Source organism: Mus caroli, chromosome 14 (genome assembly GCF_900094665.2).
Source record: "Mus caroli chromosome 14, CAROLI_EIJ_v1.1, whole genome shotgun sequence".
NCBI classification, from domain to species: Eukaryota; Metazoa; Chordata; class Mammalia; order Rodentia; family Muridae; genus Mus; species Mus caroli.
Genome location: NC_034583.1, coordinates 112,571,631 through 112,593,325, shown reverse-complemented (window position 1 = coordinate 112,593,325; position 21,695 = coordinate 112,571,631). Strand labels below are relative to the sequence as shown.

At 38.3% G+C, this 21,695-nt stretch overlaps 1 protein-coding gene across 9 annotated transcripts in view; it reads left to right on the top strand.

Annotated features, from left to right (window-relative positions):
• Positions 1-21,695, top strand: part of Nalcn (sodium leak channel, non-selective) — a 317,664-nt gene that overhangs the window by 37,553 nt on the left and 258,416 nt on the right. For all 9 annotated transcript variants that reach the window (XM_021181515.2, XM_029469212.1, XM_029469211.1 and 6 more), the window contains exon 7: positions 14,476-14,630. In XM_021181515.2, the coding sequence (XP_021037174.1) occupies positions 14,476-14,630 (155 nt within the window). The remainder of the gene's footprint in view (positions 1-14,475; positions 14,631-21,695) is intronic.

Genomic DNA, 21,695 nt, shown 5'->3' with positions numbered 1-21,695 from the left:
AAGTAGAAAATATGTGTTCAAAGCAAAGAAAAGCAGTGTGTTATTCAACATGCGGGGCAGGAAAATTGAAGCAAGTCAGAAATAGAAGAGTTAGCAAGAAAAATCTGTAGTTAGCTTTTTTTTTTTCAAGAGTATGAAGACTGTTGGGTATATCTAGATTGTTCTATAGATGGATAAGAAAAATACCCAAAAAATATTGTTTGAGGGAGAGATAATAGTTACAGAAGTAAGGAACAGGGAAAGTAGTTGCATAAGAACTTTCACACATGGGGATGTATTCAGGTTGAGCATTGTTTTATAAATTATTTCTCTTACTTTTGGGAATATCCTATAATTACTTTACTTAACCCCTCATTTCCCCTTCTGAACCCTCTCAAGTACCCCTCCTGGCTCTCTTCAAACCATGACCCATTTGCATTGTTTGTTTTATATGCATACATGTATATACAAATATATTCATAAATGCATAAAATGAGTCCTGTGTGACTGTTGTGAATTAAGTATTCTTCTAGAACACAAAACGGTAACAAAAGTACACACAGATGAGCTTGAATAGTATTTAAGCTTGTGTATGAACTTCAATAGCAAGCGAGAAGCAACAACATGAATGTCTTCTAAACTCAAGCCCTTAAGTCAGTTCATTCGTCTCCATGGCCATCTCCATGTTATACCCATTGCTGAGAACTCATTGCCACTAAGTGTGTACTGAAAGACCTCCTGAAATGCAAACACCAACCCCATTTCACCCTATTATTCTGAAGTCAGAGGTCATCATAGGGAACTTTATAACGTCTGGCAGAAGATTTGCTGGAAAATTACCTTTCATTGGCAGTGATAGGAATGAACATGTAGGGCATGGTATTAACTGAAATAAGCTATACACATACATATAGTGCCCATGGTATCATTCATGTATGGAATCTAGAAAAGTTATGAAAGCAGTAAGGATTGTAGTGTTTACCAGAGGCTGGGGACTGATGAGAGAAGGGGGAGCTGATGATAAAGGATTCAAAATTCTGGGTAGATGGGAATGATAAACTTTGAGAACTCATCTTCAGCAACAGGAGCAGAGTCAGTTATAATGTGTTGTATAATTCAAAATAACTGGAAAGCAGACTTCAAATATGTATCACTACAAAAACATTAATGGCCACCATGTTTAATTAGTTTGATTTATTCATTCTTTCTATATACTTGTGTATGTGTGTGTTGTAATATTATGCTTAAAGATAAAGCACAGCTATGATTTGTCATTTAAAAGTAGCATTAATTCTAAGCTGGGAGATGGCTCAGTAGGTAAAGCTCTTACTATAGAAACATGAGAACTAGAGTTTTGATCTCCAGAACCCACAATCATGTCAGACAGGTACGGTAGTATACTTTTAATCCTAGTATACAAAAGACACAGACAGGGGATTCCCAGAACAAGCTGGTTAAACTGACTCACTGTACTCAAAAACTCCTAGTTCAAGATAGAAATCCTGTCCAATGAATGATCAAGGAAGAGTCCCATTGTCAACCTATACACATTAACACATTCACACACACACACACACACACACACACAGAGAGAGAGAGACAGACAGACAGACAGACACACACACACACACACACACACACACACACACAGAGATACACACAGCCACATATCCCCCCACAGGCAAACATACATACATAGAGATATACACACATATGCACACATACAGACACACACACACACATGTACATGCACATAGACACACACAGGCACACACACATATGCACACAAATACACAGACACACATAGACAATGACATACATACACATTCACACACAGACACTCACACACAGAGATATACACATGCACACATGCTCACAGACATACACACACAACACACTCATGTGTGCCCCCACACATGTGGATAAACATATACACATGTACCCACATGTACACATATAAACAATATTAATTCATTTTATCTAATAAATATGTCTGAGTCAAATAGTAAGCTATGGTTATGCTTAAGGAAGCAATGTTGCTAAGTTCTGTGAGGATTTCTAGCTTTAGACTAATCAACTTGCATGCACTATCTTCTTAATAATAGGAAATCTTTCAAACAAAAAGATCTTACCACTGAACTCTGGGATGGATCTTTTGAGGCAAAGAGGATAAAGAGTGAGGTGATTCGTCACACACACTTTTACTTTTAAGCAACATGCATTTCTTAAAGCATATCAAAAAACACCTTAGCCACATCTTCAGCAGCATTACCAGTCAAGGCTGAGATTCCTCTCTGATAATGAACTTCAATCTAAGGCAATTATGGAAAGAGTAATGAGATTTGACTAAGCAAAACAGCTCATTTCCTAAAGAAAGTTGAGAAGGGCAATGGCCTATGGCAGAAACAGGTGCTACAAAATGCCAAATGTGATGTCAGACATCTGCTGTGAGCTGAAAGAGGAACCTGCAAAGATGAAGCAGCAGGTGAAATAGCAAAGATGAACACTCACCTGACAGCTTATTATCACAACTGAGAGAGGAAGGAAATGTATTCATGGCTTCATATAAAATAAGAAAATCTTATTCCCAGGAGTGAGACAATTAGAATAGCTTCAGGGCAAGTAAAGGCAAATGTTAAAAATATAAAAATTTTCCTAGAGAGGGCAGAATTCAACCAAGAGCTGAGATGGCTATTTGTGCTGGCTGGACCATTTACTGTATGTAAAAAGTGCTGTGCACTATGGATGCCCAGAGCCATTTCCTCTATCTCTAGTGTTCCTGGGTAATTACTAATATCATCATATTTTATCCTAAGATGCTTATGTCCTTCAATGGGGCAGCTTATAGAACCTGATAGTTTTTTGTTTCATTTTGTTTTTTTATGAATTATCATTAAAGAGTTTTAATGATAATTAAAAATGTGAAAAAATGTGAAGCTGGATTTGGGGAAATTTGATATTCCTGATCCAAATAGAAATACATCAAGTACACTAAAGAACAAAATGAAAATGGTCTTATAAATTCCATTTATGAAAGATGTCTTTTTTTTAAACACATGGAACACTTTGTAAACTCATGTGTCATCTTCTAGTTCTTGAAGCAGAAGAGCTGCTGCTTGACCAGGTCTCACTCAACCCAGACTCAATGTCAAGAAGGGTAGGCTGCCTTGTAACTAACCTCAAAGCAGGTGCACATGGACACCAGGTCTCACTCAACCCAGACTCAATGTCAAGAAGGGTAGGCTGCCTTGTTTCCTCAAAGCAGGTGCACATGGCCATCTTGAAGTTAGTCTGCCCAGGGGCTGTTTCCTTATGACTTACATCTCTGACTCTACTGTGCTTTGTTCATGGGCTGCTTCCTACATAATTATGACTCAGCCTCAGCCTCCTGGCTCCTGTCATGCATGATGTCTTTTCTAAATCAGCAAAATATTTGGCAATGTAGTAAGAGGAGAAAAACATGGGTGATGGCAGAAATGCTTAAAATCCCTCATATTTAAGAAGGTAATAAGATGAATAATATATATCTTTAAAATAATGTATTGTACTGTCATTTATATTTTACCATAGCTTTACTTAGTAGGCTATTTAGGAATGAACAAACAAAATGAAAAATTCATACTAAAACACTGAGTTCAATAGAAAAGAACTGTTTCCTACAGAATGTGCCAAATCTGCTTGTTTATTAAGAAGAAGTGATGTCACTGTTATTTTCTTCTCATATGACTTATCTGGTTTTGCAGTCCTACTAAGTCTAGAAAGGACCATTAAAACATTTCCAAAAATCAAAATCAATAAATAATTTCTCTCTCTCCAAATAAGTGCCTTGCTTTCTAGGGTGCGATTGGTTTTCCAAAGCTACTAGCATGAACTGCGACAAGCCAGTTAGGGAGGGCTTTTAGATTAATTCTGAAAAGGGAAGATGAGATAAAGGTGAAAAGGAAGCCAGATGATTCTCCGAAATGAACTGGAAAGTATAGTGAGACATGAATATCCTTTCCTTTCTGCCACAGACCACCCCAGTCAGGTATGGGGTCCCTGGGATGAGGGTCCTCGAAGGCTAGGTGGGTTTGTGTGTCACCTTTCTACTACTAAGAATATGAAAAATATGACATGATATATCAGAGTCCATATTCACAATTGTTGTGGGTACAAAAGTGTTTGTATATGTGTGTATGTATGCATGTGTGGACTTACACACATGTATAGTTTCTCATATGGATTTACTATAATTATGTTCTATATTTTTCTTCTTAGAACCCACAAGGTAAGTATAAAAGAAACCTCACTGATACAGTAAATAACACCACATACTTTAGTTACATAGTATTCTTTTTTTTGATTGTGAATTCATTGTATCAGATATTTCCTTTGCATCTGTAACAACTTCTCAGGAATTTTTATGCAATTTGGCCTCTGTGGGTAACTTAAAAAACAAATCAAATTTGAACAACTAAGAAGTCAACATCAGGACTGAGAGATGGCTCAGCTGTCAAGCGCTCTGGCTGCTCTTCCAGAGGAACCAAATTCAATTCCCAGCACCCATGTGGCAGCTTACAACCATCTTCAACACCAGCTACAGGAAATCTGATACCATCTTCCAGGCTTGAAAGGCACCAGACATACACTTAGTGCACACACATACATGCAGTCCAAATAACCATGCACAAAAAAATAATAAAACATAATCAAAGCCATTAACATATCCTTTGTATCTTTGGTCTTAACTTAGTCAAAGTGTTGACAATGCAAACAAAATTGTTGTCTATAAATGTGTATCATAGATGTATGCTTTCAAAACCTAGAAAGTAAACTTTGTGGCAGCCTCTCATGTGAAACAGTGGGTTCTGACCTGGGACTTTTTTTTTTTTCACAAATTTGGGAGAAGTTGCAATCAGTTATCAGTGCACTAGTCACACTGTACCACTTTGAAGAAAGTATGTTCCTTTCTCTCTCACCATACATCTTCGAGTATGAAGTTGGACAATGGTTTGGCATGAAAGCAGCTTCTATATTTAAACAATTTCAAGAAACCACCTCAGCTGAGTTGAGAAAGAACTACAGCTGTCAGTGAATGGATGATAAATTTCTCCTTCTTTACTTCCCCTCTGCCTAATTCCTGTCTTTCTCTCTTCTATGTACATAATGGCTTTCTAGCCCCACATCTGACCCATCCAGCAGGTCCAGTTATTCGAGGGTCTTGAGGGGACCTCCTCCTAAGAACCAAATGGGGGGTAGAGAGGGACGAGGGCCTTGTACGAATAATGACACGGAAACCGTTCTGGAATGTATCAAGGCCCCAAATCTATTGAAAAAGGTCCAAGGCTTAAATGCACAAGCAAAAGGGGAAGTACAGATACTTATCAGTGGGAGGGGTGGGGCAATACAAGCAAAAGGAGAAGTACTTATGGGAGGGGGGCAATAGAAATTCTTTCTTTTGGCAGCTACACGGGAAAGCAGGAACTTGGTGGTATCAGGGTGTGGTCAGGACATCGGCGATGGCTTAGGGCTGGAACATTCTCGGAATCGGTAGGGCTGGAACATTCTCAGAATCGGTGTGTCGGTGGCCCGCTTTTGACCCGCATTTCTTCTCGGGGGGAGAGGCCCAATTCAGAGATCAAGAGCTGTCTTAATAGCTCCCAACACACATCTTAGAATATACATCTACTGCCAAGATTGTTGCCTATTGATATATTCATGGAACTCACATCCAGGTTTTCCTATTACCTACCATACCCTACCTCATTCTCATATGTGGTATTTCTAACCTGTGCTTCAGAACCTCCTTGAGACCACCAAGGCTATGAAAACAGATGGATGCAGTCCAGTAGCCCCTCTTTTTATGTCCTATAACTCACATTTAGCAGAAAAGTTCTTAAACGGGGAATAGCTTCCCAGATACCTAATCCCTCACAATCTTTGTGGTACAGGAGTAGACCATCAATAAATGATCATTATTGAAATAGAAATAACTGAACTGAAATAGAGTGGTCCCACTAAGAATCAAAAATGAACACTTTCTGAAAAGGGCTGAATAAGGCAAAGCACATATGTTCACAGGTGGCAGTGATATTAGAAGGCCTATACAAAGCATTTTTAATAAGGAATGATGGTAGTTTGACATCGTGGAGAAAGATAACTTTGAAAGTCAAAAAGAGAAAAGTTTGAACAGATTACTAAGTGGGTAATTAATGGCACTTGCCTGCTTGACACCAAGCTTGATGTATGAATTCCATCTATAGGCTCCACATGGTGACAGGAGTGAATGGCCTACTTCTCACATTCTTATGCACACTGTGAGAAGTATATACTCCTCCCATCAAAGTTCATAAATCAGTAAACAATGTAAAAATGTAAAACCTTCAAATCTGTGCTTGGTGTTGGGAAATCTTGCACATTTGAGGTTAAGTCACATTTGTGACACCTGTAGAGGTTAATTTTTATAGTTGAATCTATGCAACCTATGATCATTTCAGAAGAGAGAATTTCAATAAGGAATTATCTAAATGAGGTTGGCCTGTTGGCATGTCAATGGAGGATTATCGCGACCTACTGTGAGTGGCATTATTCCCTAGGCAGGGGCCTCTGGACTACAAAAGAATGAAAGTAGCTGTGCAAGCAGGCATCAAGGTTGCATTTATTCTCTCTTTGCTCCTTACTGCGATGTGATAAGCTGAGCTATTTTGAGTTCTTGCATGAAGTTCCCTTCAAGGATAGAGTGTAAATTAGAGTTTTAATCCAAACAAACTTCTCCAAGTTGCTTTTTGTCAGGGTGTTTTATCAGCAACAGAAATGAAATGGCAGCAAGGTACCTGTTTCACTCTGCCTCTGCATAGACTGCTCTTCTTTTATGTGGGAATGGAATAAAGTCATCCCAATTTTTAAATAACTAGAAAATTTCTATCTGACAGATGAGGAAACATAGGCTTAACAGCTTAGTGTCATTGCTCAAAGTAGTTAAGTCAGCTAGTCACTGAAGTAAAATGATAATACTTAGTTTCTAACATACAGCTTAATGTTCTGTGCCACTAAGATTAATGCTTAAGAAAGAGCATAGACATAAAGCATAAGCATAGCATAATGCCCTTCAAAGTTAAAGGCACTTTTAAGAAAGTATAGGAGGGGGAGTTCATCCCAATCTATAATACTTAGGGAGTAGCTTCACTGAGAAAAAAAAAAAAAAAACACTCACTATGGGGCCTGAAAGCTAAAGTGTGTTGCAGCACCACAGCTAAACCCCTGATCCATAGTATAAATTAGGCATAAGGATGCAGTGAGTCTGGGAATTTTAGTGGTGATGAGAAAGAAACAGGGCTCTACACTGTCACCCTCAGTAAACTCAATAGTTCCTTTATCTTCCTGGGACCTGGATCAGGCAAACCCAAGATTTGTGTTTTGGATGAGAAAATAATTTTAGAACTAAAGCAGACTTAGAGATTTTCTTAAAATATACTCTAATATAGACTTTAAGTAGGAGAATTAGGGGAAGGAGAAGTACCCAAGAAGAAGGATTTGTCCAAGTAGGGATCCTGGCTTTCCAAGGGACAATAGCAGAAATTAAGCCATCAGCTTGCACTGTGTGGGTATGAACTTTTCAAGTGAGAGGCACAGTTAATAATCTTTATATTTGTTACATATCGTTTTGTTTTCTCTCTAGTTACATTTTTAAAAGTAACTAAGAGCCGGGCAGTGGTGGCTCATGCCTTTAATCCCAGCACTTGGGAGGCAGAGGCAGGCGGATTTCTGAGTTTGAGGCCAGCCTAGTTTACTGAGTGAGTTCCAGGACAGCCAGGGCCACACAGAGAAACCCTGTCTCAAAACAAAACAAAACAAAACAAAACAAAACAAAACAAAACAAAACAAAACAAAACAAAACAAAACAAAACAAAACAAAAAAGTAACTAAAAAATTCTCTCTATTTTGAAAGTGGTAAAGTGATATCACAGGTTATCTGTGGAAATACTATGAATGGAATTGTAATTGATCTAATACAACTGGGGCTGCTGGGGCTAAACAGGGTGTTAGTACATGTTCTTTCCTTACAAATGGAATTTCTGGTGAGACTTCTAAAAAATTTCAGGATTATATTTGGGAAGGGAGAGGCTTTAAGCAGTTGTTAATTTTGTTGAAGTTCTTTTCTATTGGTGAGTGGTTTTAACCAGAGACCTGGTGAAAGGGTCCTCTCTGTTCTCATAACTTCATAAAGTCCTTGTCTTCTCTGTTGCCTCAGGAGTCCCTAGATATTCTTGATCATGTTCAAAGTTTCAACTCTTAAAAGAGTTGTAATGATAACTATCTCCTGTGCACCAAGTAAAAGGAAAAGGCTAAGAATAGGATGCAGGGTGGTCAGAGAGGATGCTAGGTACTGATGCCTATCTATGGAAAGATCAAAAGAACTGGCCCAGCCCCTAAGATATTTAGAAGGTATTTTTGGAGATCATAGTGATTAGTTACAGTCTTGAGGCAGAAGTAGTTTTCACGGCAGATTCCAGGTTCTCTCGCTTGTTCAATTGTTCTGACAATGCTTTCATTTGTTAGGAAAGAGGATTCTGGGCAAGGAAGTAGAGTTCCCAGTGGAGCCTCTTAATATTTTTGTGATGCAACTAAGTAGAGAGGCCTAATGTACAGATGGTCATGTAGTTCTGAGACTCTAAGAACATCAAAGATGGGAGAACAATGAAAGACTGACACTGAATTGGGAGAATCACAAAGAAAGAAAGGAAAGCCACATACCAAACTCAGATAATAGTCCAACAGTCAAGGCCAATTACAGAAAGATGATCTAAGAAATTTGGACAAGGTTGCTACAGTCAACAATGCTACAGTGACCTCTGGGACCTTCTTCCATAGTCACATCTCTTTCTGCCCACCTTTAAGGGGCTAATGTGTTTAGAGCAGGCCACCCACATACCTCAGGATAATCAGCCAAGCTCAGGGTTTTATTTTAATCATATTTACAGCTTTAATTATCTCTAACTGTGCAACAAAATGAAGTCCTTACTTGATAGTTATGGTTTGGCTCCAAGTTGCCCTATAAATATCTAAATTCAATAATGCCAAGTCTTTCACATAAAATGAAAGAGTGTATACATAGACTATTGTATCTACAAATTATTTACATGATTTAATGCAGCATTAAATGTACAAATAGCAATATGACATAAAAAAAATGAAGTGATCCAAATATAGAACTAAAAATATCAGTAATTATCTGTGCTAAGAGGGTTCTGCTTAAAATAAGAACTAATAAAATATGCAAGAAAATAAAACCATAAAGGAAAAAATTATAATATTTGACCTAATCATAATAGCTACCTCTTATTGAGTGATAAATATATTCCTATTGCTTTTCTGAAATGTATATTATCCAATGTAAACTCAAATGCCCTGTGAAGAAGGTGAATAGGATACCCATTCCTGAAATTAGGCAGTTGAAGTAAAATGCATAAGAGATACAGTTATCATCTGGCATCTATAGATGTCAAATGGCTGAAAATGATAATTACAGACAACTAAACCAGTGCCTATTTTATATCCCAAATCAGATCATTGAACCCATATATTTTCACCCTTATTTTGTGAGCTAGGCATCCTAACACTCTCTTCCAGATGAAGAAATGGAGGCACAGAGAAATTTTATACATGCCAGGTAGCTTATCCAGAGCACACATACAGACCTGCTCAAATCCAGTTTCTTTTGCAAATAGCTGAAAAGTGATGTTTACAGAAACTTTCTATACAGATAGAAAGCACTCTCCAATATCACTGTTAATTTTTAAATCTGAAATTAGAAAGGTTTTTGTAAGCTAGTCAATTTTTCTTTTCTTTTTGTGAGTACACTGTTGCTATCTTCAGACACACCAGAAGAGGGCATCAGATCTCATTACAGACGATTGTGAGCCACCATGTGGTTGCTGGGAATTAAACTCAGGACCTCTGGAAGAGCAGTCAGTGCTCTTAGCCACTGAGCCATTTCTCTGTGGACCGGCCCCAGTAGACCTCCCTCAATCCGTGGAAGAAATCAGGAGGTTCCGGACAGGTGGGCAGGGAGTTGGTGCTGAAAAGGGGATGACAGACAGGAGCACAAGGGAGTGTCGTATCTGAATGCAATTTGTCTCAAAGTGAGCACCAGTCTTATAAGTGACTTTTACACAAAACAGAGGAATGCATACAAAAAGCTAACAGGAACCAACTGGGACAAAAAAAAAAAAAAAAAAAAAAAAAAAAAAAAATCAATGTTAACAACTGGGATCAAAAGCAGCCCCACCTAAGGTCAGATTAATCTTAGAAGTCAGGGTCAAGGGCTTCATGCCCTTGCCATAGTTCCAATTCTAGTCTATTGTATTATCCATCTTCCCCCAGGCCATTGTAAATTCCTGTGTATGGGTGTAACTCAGCTATCTATAGTTCTAAGTATCTATTCTAGTTCCTCCCTAGACCACAACCTTCCTTCTTTCTAGATAATTGTAAATTGGGGGGGGGGGATATGGGGAACTTTGGGATAGCAATGGAAATGTAAATGAAGAAAATACCTAATAAAAATAATAATAATAAAAAATTCCTGTGTAGGGCAGTGACTCAGTTATCCATGCCCAGGGTCGGCTCAAGGACTGCCTATGACTGGTGATGAAAGAACCTAGTGGGGAAACCCCCACTCAATTCCCGTTTCAGCGTGCACCCAAGAATCATGAAAAGAACAGACTGCCGTGATGTAAAACATGAGGTAGTTTAATGGCAGAGCTCTCCGGGTCGAAACGTATCTCTCGCAGGAGACAGTGGATTCGACCACGAGGCTTGGAAGCTAGGGGTTTTTATAGAAAAGGGGCTGGGGTTGGGGCTGGGGGAGGAATTGGCACGGTTTCACATGATTGGTCCATTTAAATATCAGCAGCCTGTTAACATTTAACTTAGGTCAGAAGGGCAGGAGATAGGGAGGCACCAGTCCAGTCCAGCATGTCATTCTCTTTATCTTTATGGCCAAGCAGCCTCAGGAATGTCTTAATGACGGGCCTGCCCGGGCATGTCCTGGCCTGTTCTGCTATGTTCTCAGCCCCAGGTTTCAAAGCTCACGAACAACTCTTTGGGCTATTTGACATAAATTACATGAATCACAGGTCTCAAGTTTTATTTTCTTTCAGTGAAGAATCTAACTTAGCTATATGTCAAAATCAATCCTTAGAGGCATTTATGATAAAGCAATATTGAGGGAAAGCACACAGGCCTGTTTACTGACTAAAGCAAGGACAGATTTGGAGCATTCATTATTACAGGATGCCATGGTTCCAGGAGACTTAAGTTTTCCTGAACTTTCGCCTCAGGTCTGCATCCAGGCTTTTGGCCTTGTCACACAGGTCACTACTGGGGTGGATGAAGCACTAGTCCATTTTTCATCTTTGACTTTCACCCTGACTTTTCTGAATGCCATCAGTGACAAAGTAGGTCATATGCACAGTGTCTTCCAGCTGCTCAAATCTATAAACAAGATGTTTCCAATATCATGTAGACATTTTTTGTGACATTTAGGTCATATTTTACTGTAATTAATGTAATCATTTTAAAGACACAATTAAGTACCTATACTATGAACTGCTAGAACCCCTAGTTTACTCTACACTTTTCACATATGCCTTTCTATCAGTACTGTTTTCCTGTCTCTCAGATGAGGAAACAGAGTTTAGAGATCCTTGGAACATTTTTGATCATATGACTGGCAAATGGAGAGCTTGGAAAAAGCCTAAAAATCTCACTCTGAAATCCTGAGGCCCATTCCCCATTCTGCACTGATTTTGTAGGTGTCAAACCTAAAATAGCATCAGATTAGACTTACAGAAGGATGAATCATTTGTCTACAAACGAGAATGTGATGTAAAAGAAATAAGCAGTGTGTCTGCCTAAAACTGTATTTTTCTGACTCAATCAAGTAGTAATTTTCACAGTTAGAGCATTCTTTTATTTTTAAATGGGATCAAAGGATATTTTAAAATTGTGATGAGAGCCTGAGTGATTGTTTAACCATTTACTCTCTGAGAAGTATAGACAGAAATAGCAGGTTTGCAGGTAAAAGCAAAGCCTACACAGATAAACATGTGGTATCTAAATTCTGTGGAAGGACGGTAAAGCTTCTACTACATCTGAGTATTGGGCCAGGCATGAGGAGTCTGTGTGTGTATATGTGTGTGTGCACAAGTTAATGTACATATATGTATCAAGTTCAGAGATTACACTAATATGTTAGGTTCTAGAGAAATGTGTTTTTTTAAGAGGAACAAAGCAGTAATTGGCTAAAGCATTTATTAAGAGGTCTTTGGAAGATAGGTCAGTCAATAGTGATGATAGAGGATTGATGATAGTTAGATATAGATAGATAAATGATAGATAGTAGATAGATTGATGGATAGATAATAGACAGATAGATGATAGATAGATAGATAGATAGATAGATAGATAGATAGATAGATAGATGATAGATAAATTAAATTTGGATTCACAGCATCCATGTAAGCAGCTAGGCATTGAAAAGAATACCTTAAACCCAGGTTTTGGAAAACAAAGACATGAGGATCCCTGGAGCTTGATGAACAGCAAATACAAATCAATAAACTCTAGAGTAAGTTAGAAAACTTGTCACAAAAATGATATAGACAATGATTAAAGATGATATCTGGCATTGGTTGATAATCTCCATCCATCTGTACACTTATGTGCATGCACATTTATACAGACATACACATGTACACAGGAACATAAACAGAAATGATGATAAATGGATTAGATAGATAAATAGGTGATAGAGAATTTAGTAAGGAAAGAAATGTTATCTAAAAAGAAATGCCTACCTCAGTTTTGTCAATGCTTAAGGTACTCAGAAAATTTTTTAAAAAAATTAAACAGTGGATGATATGTACAATAAAATTCTGGTTTGGAAGACTTCTAGAATTACTTAGCTTTTACTATGTGGCACATTGGCTTATTTTTAAGAGCTCAATATGAAAACTTCATTCTCATTCTGGTGAAACTTGAGAACCTATCAAGAAATCCATCACATAGGCAAATGCATTAATTTTCAGCCTATGCTGGCTAGTCTTGTGTCAACTTGATCCAGAAACTAGAGATATCTGAAAGGAGGGGAATTTCATTGAGAAAATGACTCCTTAAGATCCAGCTCAGAGGCATTTTCTTAATTATAGACTGGGGATGGCCCAGTTCACTGTGGGCGACTCTATCACTGGGGTGGGATCTTTCCTATAAGAAAGCAGACAGAAAATGCCAGGGAAAGCAAGCCAGTCATCAGCTCCTTCATCAGCTCCTGCCTCCAAGATCCTGCTTTGTTCCTGTCCTGACTTCCTTCAATAATGGACACCAATATGGAAGTGTAAGCTCTCTCCAACTTTTGCTTTAGTAATGATGTTTTGTCACAGCAGTAGAAACCCTATGACACCACCTGTCCAGAAGAAGGAGGAGGAGGAGGAGGAGGAGGGGGAGGGGGAGGGGAAGGGGGAGAGGGAGAGAAGGAGAGAAGGAGAGAAGGAGAGAAGGAGAGAAGGAGAGAAGGAGAGAAGGAGAGAAGGAGAGAAGGAGAGGAGAGAAGTAGAGAAGGAAGGAGAGAAGGAGAGAAAGAAGAAGAAGAAGAAGAAGAAGAAGAAGAAGAAGAAGAAGAAGAGGAGGAGGAGGAGGAGGAGGAGGAGGAGGAGCAAGAACAAGAAGAACAAGAACAAGAACAGGAAGAACAAGAAAAACAAGAAGAAGAAACATGTGTCACTATTCACCTAAAAGACTTTTGGTTTCTTAGAGCCATCAGTAAATTACCTCATAATTTTTCTCTTGTCAAAATAATAGGCTTAGTTCCTTCAACTTCTCCTTATTTGTCTGGTTCTCTTTCTAAATTTCACATGAACCAACATAGCAGAGGGCCTAGTATCATTTACAAGATTCCCCATTTGAAATATGTATATAGGAAAAAATTTCTTTCATCACTTAATGTTGACTGAAAGGAGAGGGGTAGTAAAATGTGCCTAGTAGTACAGGAAATTTCTGAATGACAAGGTCTCACACAAATTAGCATCCTTTCATATCTCTATTCATTTGCTTATTAAATTTTTAAAAAATAAGGTATCAATAAATATGTATTGAAAATAATTTTTCATAAATATAATCTGATCACAGTTTCAGTTCACCCAGTTCTTCTCAGACTCCCTATACCTCCTCAACTCCCAACTCCCTATACATTCTTGCTCTTTTTCATTAGGAAAAAAGAAACAGATAAAAACCACCACCAGAACCCAGAAATAATATGATAGTATTATTTTAAGGTGCTCTATGGGAATGAATCAACTATAATTTAACAATTTATAATCCTTGTAGTGCCACTCACAAATTACCAATCTCAATTTGTATCCATATACAGCAGTTCTTGGCAATGATTTCTTAATAACTTATTTTTATTGATGCTTACAACTCTCAAAATTTCTAACACTTTTATGTACTGTCTGTCCACAGAAATGTAACCTGGAATAGCTTAGCTATTCCAGATACGCACTGCTCCCCAGAGCTAGAAGAAGGCTATCAGTGCCCGCCAGGATTTAAATGCATGGACCTGGAAGACCTGGGACTTAGCAGGCAAGAGCTGGGCTACAGTGGCTTTAATGAGATAGGTCTGTCTTACTGGTAATATATATTTTCAGTTTCTGTTTATAATGTTTATTAAATGAAAAATATAAGTGTGTAACTAATATTTCATTTTATGACTACTAGTAATATAAAAGAAACATAAATGAAAATTTAAATTATATGCACATATATATATATATATACATATATATATGTATATATATATTACCCTACAAGCTATGATGTACAGACTCTGTGCTCTGTGTCAATCATATATCTATATAGAGTTAATGGTCTCTCATTTTAGACTATTATTTTTGTTTGTAGTGTTTAAAGTATTTTCTTGTTGATTAGGAGTCAGAGTTGCTAATTCTATGACAAATAAGATTTGACTTTCTTATACTTGTAGCTAACAAGTAGCTAATGTAAGTCTCAAATGTGCAGCATTACATATTTGCAACAACAGAGAGCTGAAAATTAACTGGAACAGCAAAAATAGCTAATTAAATACTTATGGATATGTCCTGTCTGTGTAACCCATAGATGGGAAATGCTAATCCATGTACATAAGGTGCTAATGTATATATTTCTCTTTGTTTTCTCTGTTAAGTGTTGAAATATGCCATGGTTTACCTAATATTACTCTGTTTGTTATAACTCCATCCTAGCTACACATATTTAATTATTAAAGCAATATTAGGTTCTACACAAGTATTTTGGGCTTTGAGAATTCTTATTGAAATAAGAATTCTTATTGAAATGGCAACTGTGTTATTTTGAAAGCCAAATTTATTTCTTGAATTTGATGAGGGAAACCTAAGTGGAGGATTTTATAGTTAAGGAGGAGTATGCATCAGTCTACAGACACTTCAGAATAGTGAATTAAAATCTGGACTATGAACTAGAGTTTCAGGAAAGATCTGTGAAAGCCTTACATTGTTAAGAAATTTAACTAAGTGACATAGTTATAACCCTCTGACAGAGTTTAATGCAGAAGTAGACTGAAAAGGACATCATGGTACTTCTTTTTAAGTCAATTTTGCAAATAACATCTATGAATTTTATTCTTATATTTTAATATGCCCTCAACTTGACTTCTGACATTGTGGCTAGATGGCATCCATTCACTCATTTTATTTGACGAAATGATAGTTTCTTATTTCACAAAAATCTAGAAGTCAGCTGATATTGTCAATGTGTTCTAACTTAATCCATCCTCAAAAACCAATCTTAAGACTCTGTCCTTGTGTTTCACAGGCACAGGCCTCTTAGGGAAACATTGACTCCCAAAAGTGAGCAATAATCTACAGATATTGTGAGAGATGAGATGTACAGATTTGGATAGGCAGCATGAGACATAGTCTAATGATCCCACTCTAGCTCATGCCTTCAATAGACGTGCTCATATCTCTTGTAAAGAGTGTACTATATTCAAGGGCTCACCCACCTTTCAACCATCTCTATGTCACATTGCTCAAATGAATCATACCCTATTTTAAATGCTTCCATTGTTTCCAAATTCAAAGTGCAGTTGTGTTCAAGTTAGTTCATCTTTCTGAACTATTACATACACATAACTTAATGAATAAAAATCACAATCTCTCTTTGTGAAAGAGAGATTGTCCCCTTATAAAAAGTTCTGGGTGAGGGAATTGGGGGAAGCTTGAGAAGATCAGTTTTAGGAGGTTGTTTCCCTGAGGCAGTAGGCTCCCATTAAACCAGACTTTTTGTTCTTGTTTTCTGCACCCATCTGTAAGATTTAAGCTCTTTGAAAACAGAAAGTACATCTTTTCATTTTGCTGTCTCCAGGGACTCTGCAATGTCTAGCTCATAGTGAGTCCTTTGTAAATATTGAATAATGGCAGGATAGCTGTCTTATGAAACAGTGGATATGGAGCCTGGGGAGATGGTTCAACAGTTATGAGCACTTGATGTTCTTGCAGGGGATCCAGAAGAATTAGTGTTGAGTGGCTCATAACCAAGCCACCTGTACTCTGGTTCCAGGAGATCCAACCACTTCTGGTCATTGTGAGCACCTACACTCAAATGGCACGCATATGGACCTGTCTCTCTCTCTTCTCTCTCTCTCTCTCTCTCTCTCTCTCTCTCTCTCTCTCTCTCTCTCTCTCTCTCTCTCTCTCTCTCTCTCTCTCTCTCTCTCTCTCTCTCTCTCTCTCTCATACACACACACACACACCCACAAACCTCATGAGTGTGCAAGCATGTGCTCACACACATTAAAAATAGAAATAAATGTTCAAATAATATATTATTGTGGTCCTCAGGACAAGAATGGCTCCCTATTTGTGTAAAGGAATCAGTATGTAGATGTGTAGAATCTGCTGGGATTTATGTGGTATCAGGACAGAGAGCCTCTCAGTCTTGCAATAGTTGGTAAAAGCACTCATTGATGAGATGTAACCAGCTTCCTCAACCTGCAGTGTAACCTAGACCTATGACCTAAAACAAAAAACAGAAAACAAAAATCCTTTCTCCTTCAAGTTGCTTTTGTCTGGGTGTTTTATTACAACAGAATAACAAACTAAACTATAGACACTTATCTGTACTTATTTGCCAAGATTAGTTGCATCCTTTTTTGTTTTAACTGCAAAGACTTTTTAAAATAAATTATGTCTTAAATAATTTGCAGTACTCTTTATATACATAGTATGATTATCTTTTTTATTTATCATAGAAATTAAATTTTAACAGACATTAAATTTCATTAGGAATTAAATTATATTTAAAGCTCTTTTTATACAGGGATGAGCAGAAAACATTGTGGCAGAATATGTATTATATATAACATTCCAGAAGGCATTCAGCCAACTCAGTGACTTGTAATGAGCTTCATCTATCAATTTAAGGATTTATAAAATTTAAATATTATAAAGTATGATTAGGTAGATAAAAAAGAAAATGGAGGATCCACGATGAAGATGTCTACGTCTTGAAAAGTAAAACTTAATATATCATTTGTATAATATATTTCATATGTCATACAAGTATATGTCTACTGGCATGAGTCTACATTACAAAGCCATAATTACACACTTTGGAAATAACTTGAAAATCAAAATGATTTTAGCTAGAGCCATGACCTTTAAAATCATCTCTGTGTGAGAAAAGTATTGAGATCGGCTCATAAATGCTTGATTATACTTCTCCAAGAAAAGTAGGAAACTGAAAATTATATCTGAGTTTGTGTGAGCTGTCTGCTTTAGTGGACTTGAAATTGACACGAGCAGGTGGCTTCTTTGCAGTAGAGTCTTCAGCAGCATGGTAGTGCTAAGATAAATGACAGTTCAATATGAATTGTGGTATTGCATGCCAGGGAGGTGACTTTCAGAAATAAGTTGCCTCAATTTTCCATGTAAGACATGGATTTGCTACAGACCTGTCTTGTGGGTTTAGGAGGAGAAGAAACTGGGGAACAACACTTAGAATATGTCTGCTACAGATGACCTGCCAGGAATTTGAGTAGCAGTGGTAAACTACAAATGCAACTGTGTGTTGTTTAATAGGTAAATGGCACACTCAGGAGGAAGATGAGACGTAGGATCCTTCAGGTGAACATACATGGCTCTGATGTTACTCCCTTTGGTTTATAGCTGTTTACTATCATTTTGTGTCTTGGAACACAGAAAAGGGTAGAGGCACTGATGCAAATGACCACTGCCCAAACAGATGTGACATGCAATTAGAAAAAAGCAATACCAACTCTGTCATCTTTGGGTAAGAAATCACAGCAAATACCATTTAACAGGCAATTTACTTGTCATGGTCTTTCAGGGAGAAAGTACAACATTTGATACAGCACAGCAGTACAAAGCTACCCCGGGGGTGGCTTTAACTCCCAGTTAATTGCATAGTCAGGTAAAAAAACAAAGCATGTTCAGCTTGGATGATAAAACTCACCCTAAAATATCACCAAAAGAGTAGATAGACAGGGGCATGTTTTATTAATTATCTTTAGAACCATAAGCACAGTGGAGAAAATCCGAATTTTAAAATATCCAGAATAAGTTAAATCTGATTAAAACAACTCATATCAAAAGAAGCCCATAAGCAAGAGAAAACTACAAATTAGAAGATTCTAAGAAGGCATTTAGATAAAATGTGCCTTAAGCCATGTGTACTGTGTATAGTAAACTATTTCTGTATTCTTTAAATATAATAATCAAAGATAAATCACAAAACACTGTGTCATGTCAGTGACTAATTGTCTAACAGATAGAAGGTTTTTTGTAATTACTATAATTATTTACTACAACCACTGTTATCATTCATTGATTGCTTATTACATAACTGACAGCTGGAAAAGGGTCACCCATTCATTGTCTTTTAATTCTCAAAACAAACACATTAGGTATGCTTATTCCTATTCCATGAAAAAGAGAATGAGAAAAGAGTTACAAGAGTCAAGGTTGTTCTTCTGGGTGGTCAGGTGGAAGCACTGCTCTGGGGCTGCAAACTAATAAACTATGAACTCAGTTGAGAAGAGTTGCATGCCTGTGGCTTGTAAAGACAACCAGTTTATGACAAAAATCTTATCTTGATAATGGACATGATGTGTCCTCCAATGCAGGGACCTCTAGATAACTGCACTTTGTTCTCTTGTCTGAGGTCAACAGATGGGTGGAAACAAGAATGACATACACTGAAAACCAATGATTCCTGTATGGTGAGGTTGTTGGTGTCTGGCTCAGAGTGTAATCCTTTATCTCCTGTGTGACAGAAAGTTCTTATATACAGTCACCTCTCAGTATCTTTACAGATTGGTTCCAGGGACCCTCAAAATACCAAAATCCTCTGATGCTCAAGTTGTATATTTGTACATAAACTATCCAAATCCTCGGGGCATTTTATGTCACCTCTACATTACCCCCATTAACTATTGTTTTTTTTTCCCGATTTTTTATTAGGTATTTACTTCATTTACATTTCAAATGCTATCCCCAAAGTCCCCTATACCCTCCCCCCCACCCTGCTCCCCTACCCACCTACTCCCAATTCTTGGCCCTGGTGTTTCCCCTGTACTGGGGCATATAAAGTTTGCAAGACCAAGGGGCCTCTCTTCCCAATGATGGCGGACTAGGCCATCTTCTGCTACATATGAAGCTAGAGACACGAGCTCTGTGGGTGCTGGTTAATTCATATTGTTGTTCCATCTATAGGGTTGCAGACACTCCCCCTCCCCAGCTCCCTGGGCACTCTCCCCATCTCCTCCATTGGGGGTCCTGTGTTCGATCCAATAGCTGACTGTTAGCATCCACCTCCGTGTTTGCCAGGCACTGGCATAGCCTCACAAGAGACAGCCATATCAGGCTCCCCTCAGCAAAATCCCGCTGGCATATGCAATAGTGTCTGCGTTTGGTGGCTGATTATGGGATGGACTCCCACGTGGGGCAGTCTCTGGAGGGTCCATCCCTTCAACTCAGCTCCAAACTTTGTCTCCGTTACTCCCTCTATGGGTGTTCTGTTCCCAATTCTAAGAAGAGGCGAAGTGTCCACACTTTGCTCTTCCCGCTTCTTGAGTTTCATGTGCTTTGCAAACCATATCTTGGGTATTCTAAGTTTATGGGCTAATATCCACTTATCAGTGAGTGCATATCAAGTGACTTCTTTGTGATTGGGTTACCTCACTCAGGATGATACCCTCCAGATCCATCCATTTGCCCAGGAATTTCATAAATTCATTCTTTGTAATAGCTGAGTAGTACTCCATTGTGTAAATGTACCACATTTTGTGTATCCATTCCTCTGTTGAGGGGCATCTGGGTTCTTTCTAGATTCTGGCTATTATAAATGAGGCTGCTATGAACATAGTGGAGCATGTGTCCTTTTTACCAGTTGGGACATCTTCTGGATATATGCCCAGGAGAGGTATTGCTGGATCCTCCAGTAGTACCATGTCCAATTTTCTGAGGAACCGCCAGACTGATTTCCAGAGTGGCTGCACAAGCCTGAAATTCCACCAACAATGGAGGAGCTCTCCTCCATCTCCACAGCCACTGTCACCGGAACCCTTGATCCCAGCCATTCTGACTGGTGTGAGGTGGAATCTCAGGGCTGTTTTGACCTGCACCTCCCTGATGATTAAGGATGTCGAACATCCTTTCAGGTGCTTCTCAACCATTCAGTAATCCTCAGTTGAGAATTCTTTGTTTAGCTCTGTGCCCCATTTTTTAATGGGGTCATTTGGTTTTCTGGAGTCCATCTTCTCATGCTCTCTCTATATAGACATTAGTCCCCTATCTGACTTAGGATTGATAAAGATCCTTTCCCAAACTGTTGGTGGCCTTCCTGTCCCACGGACTGTGTCTTTTGCCTTACAGAAGCTTTGCAATTTTATGAGGTCCCACCTGTGAATTCTTGATCCCACAGCACAAGCCACCTCTGCTCTATTCAGGAATTTTTCCACTGTGCCCATACCCTCCAGGCTCTTCCCCACCCTCTCCTCTATAGAAGTTTCAGTGTCTCCGGTTTTATGTGGAATTCCTTGATCCAACTTGACTTGATCTTAGTATAAGGAGATAAGAATGGATCAACTTGCAACTCTACACAACAACTGCCAGTCTTGCCAGCACCATTCGTTGATACCCTGTCCTCCTTCCACTGAATGGTCTTAGCTCTCCTGTCAAAGATCAAGTGACCATAGGGGTGTGGATTCTCGGAGTCTTCAACTCTACTCCACTGGTCTACCTGTCTGTCCTTATACCAGTACCACACAGTTTCCATCACAATTGCTCTGTACTACAGCTTGAAGTCAGGCATGGTGATTCCACCAGAGGTTCTTTTATCATTGAGAAGAGTTTTTGCTATCCTAGGTTTTTTGTTATTCCAGATGAAATTGCAAATTGCCCTTTCTATCTCAGTGAAGAATTGAGTTGGAATTTTGATGGGGATTATATAGAATCTGTAGATTGCTTTCCCAAGATAGCCATTTTCACTATATTGATCCTGCCAATCCATGAGCATGGGAGATCTTTCCATCTTCTGAGATCTTCTTTGATTTCTTTCTTCAGAGACTTGAAGTTCTTATCATACAGATCTTTCACCTCCTTAGTTAGTCACATCAAGGTATTTTATATTATTTGTGACTATTG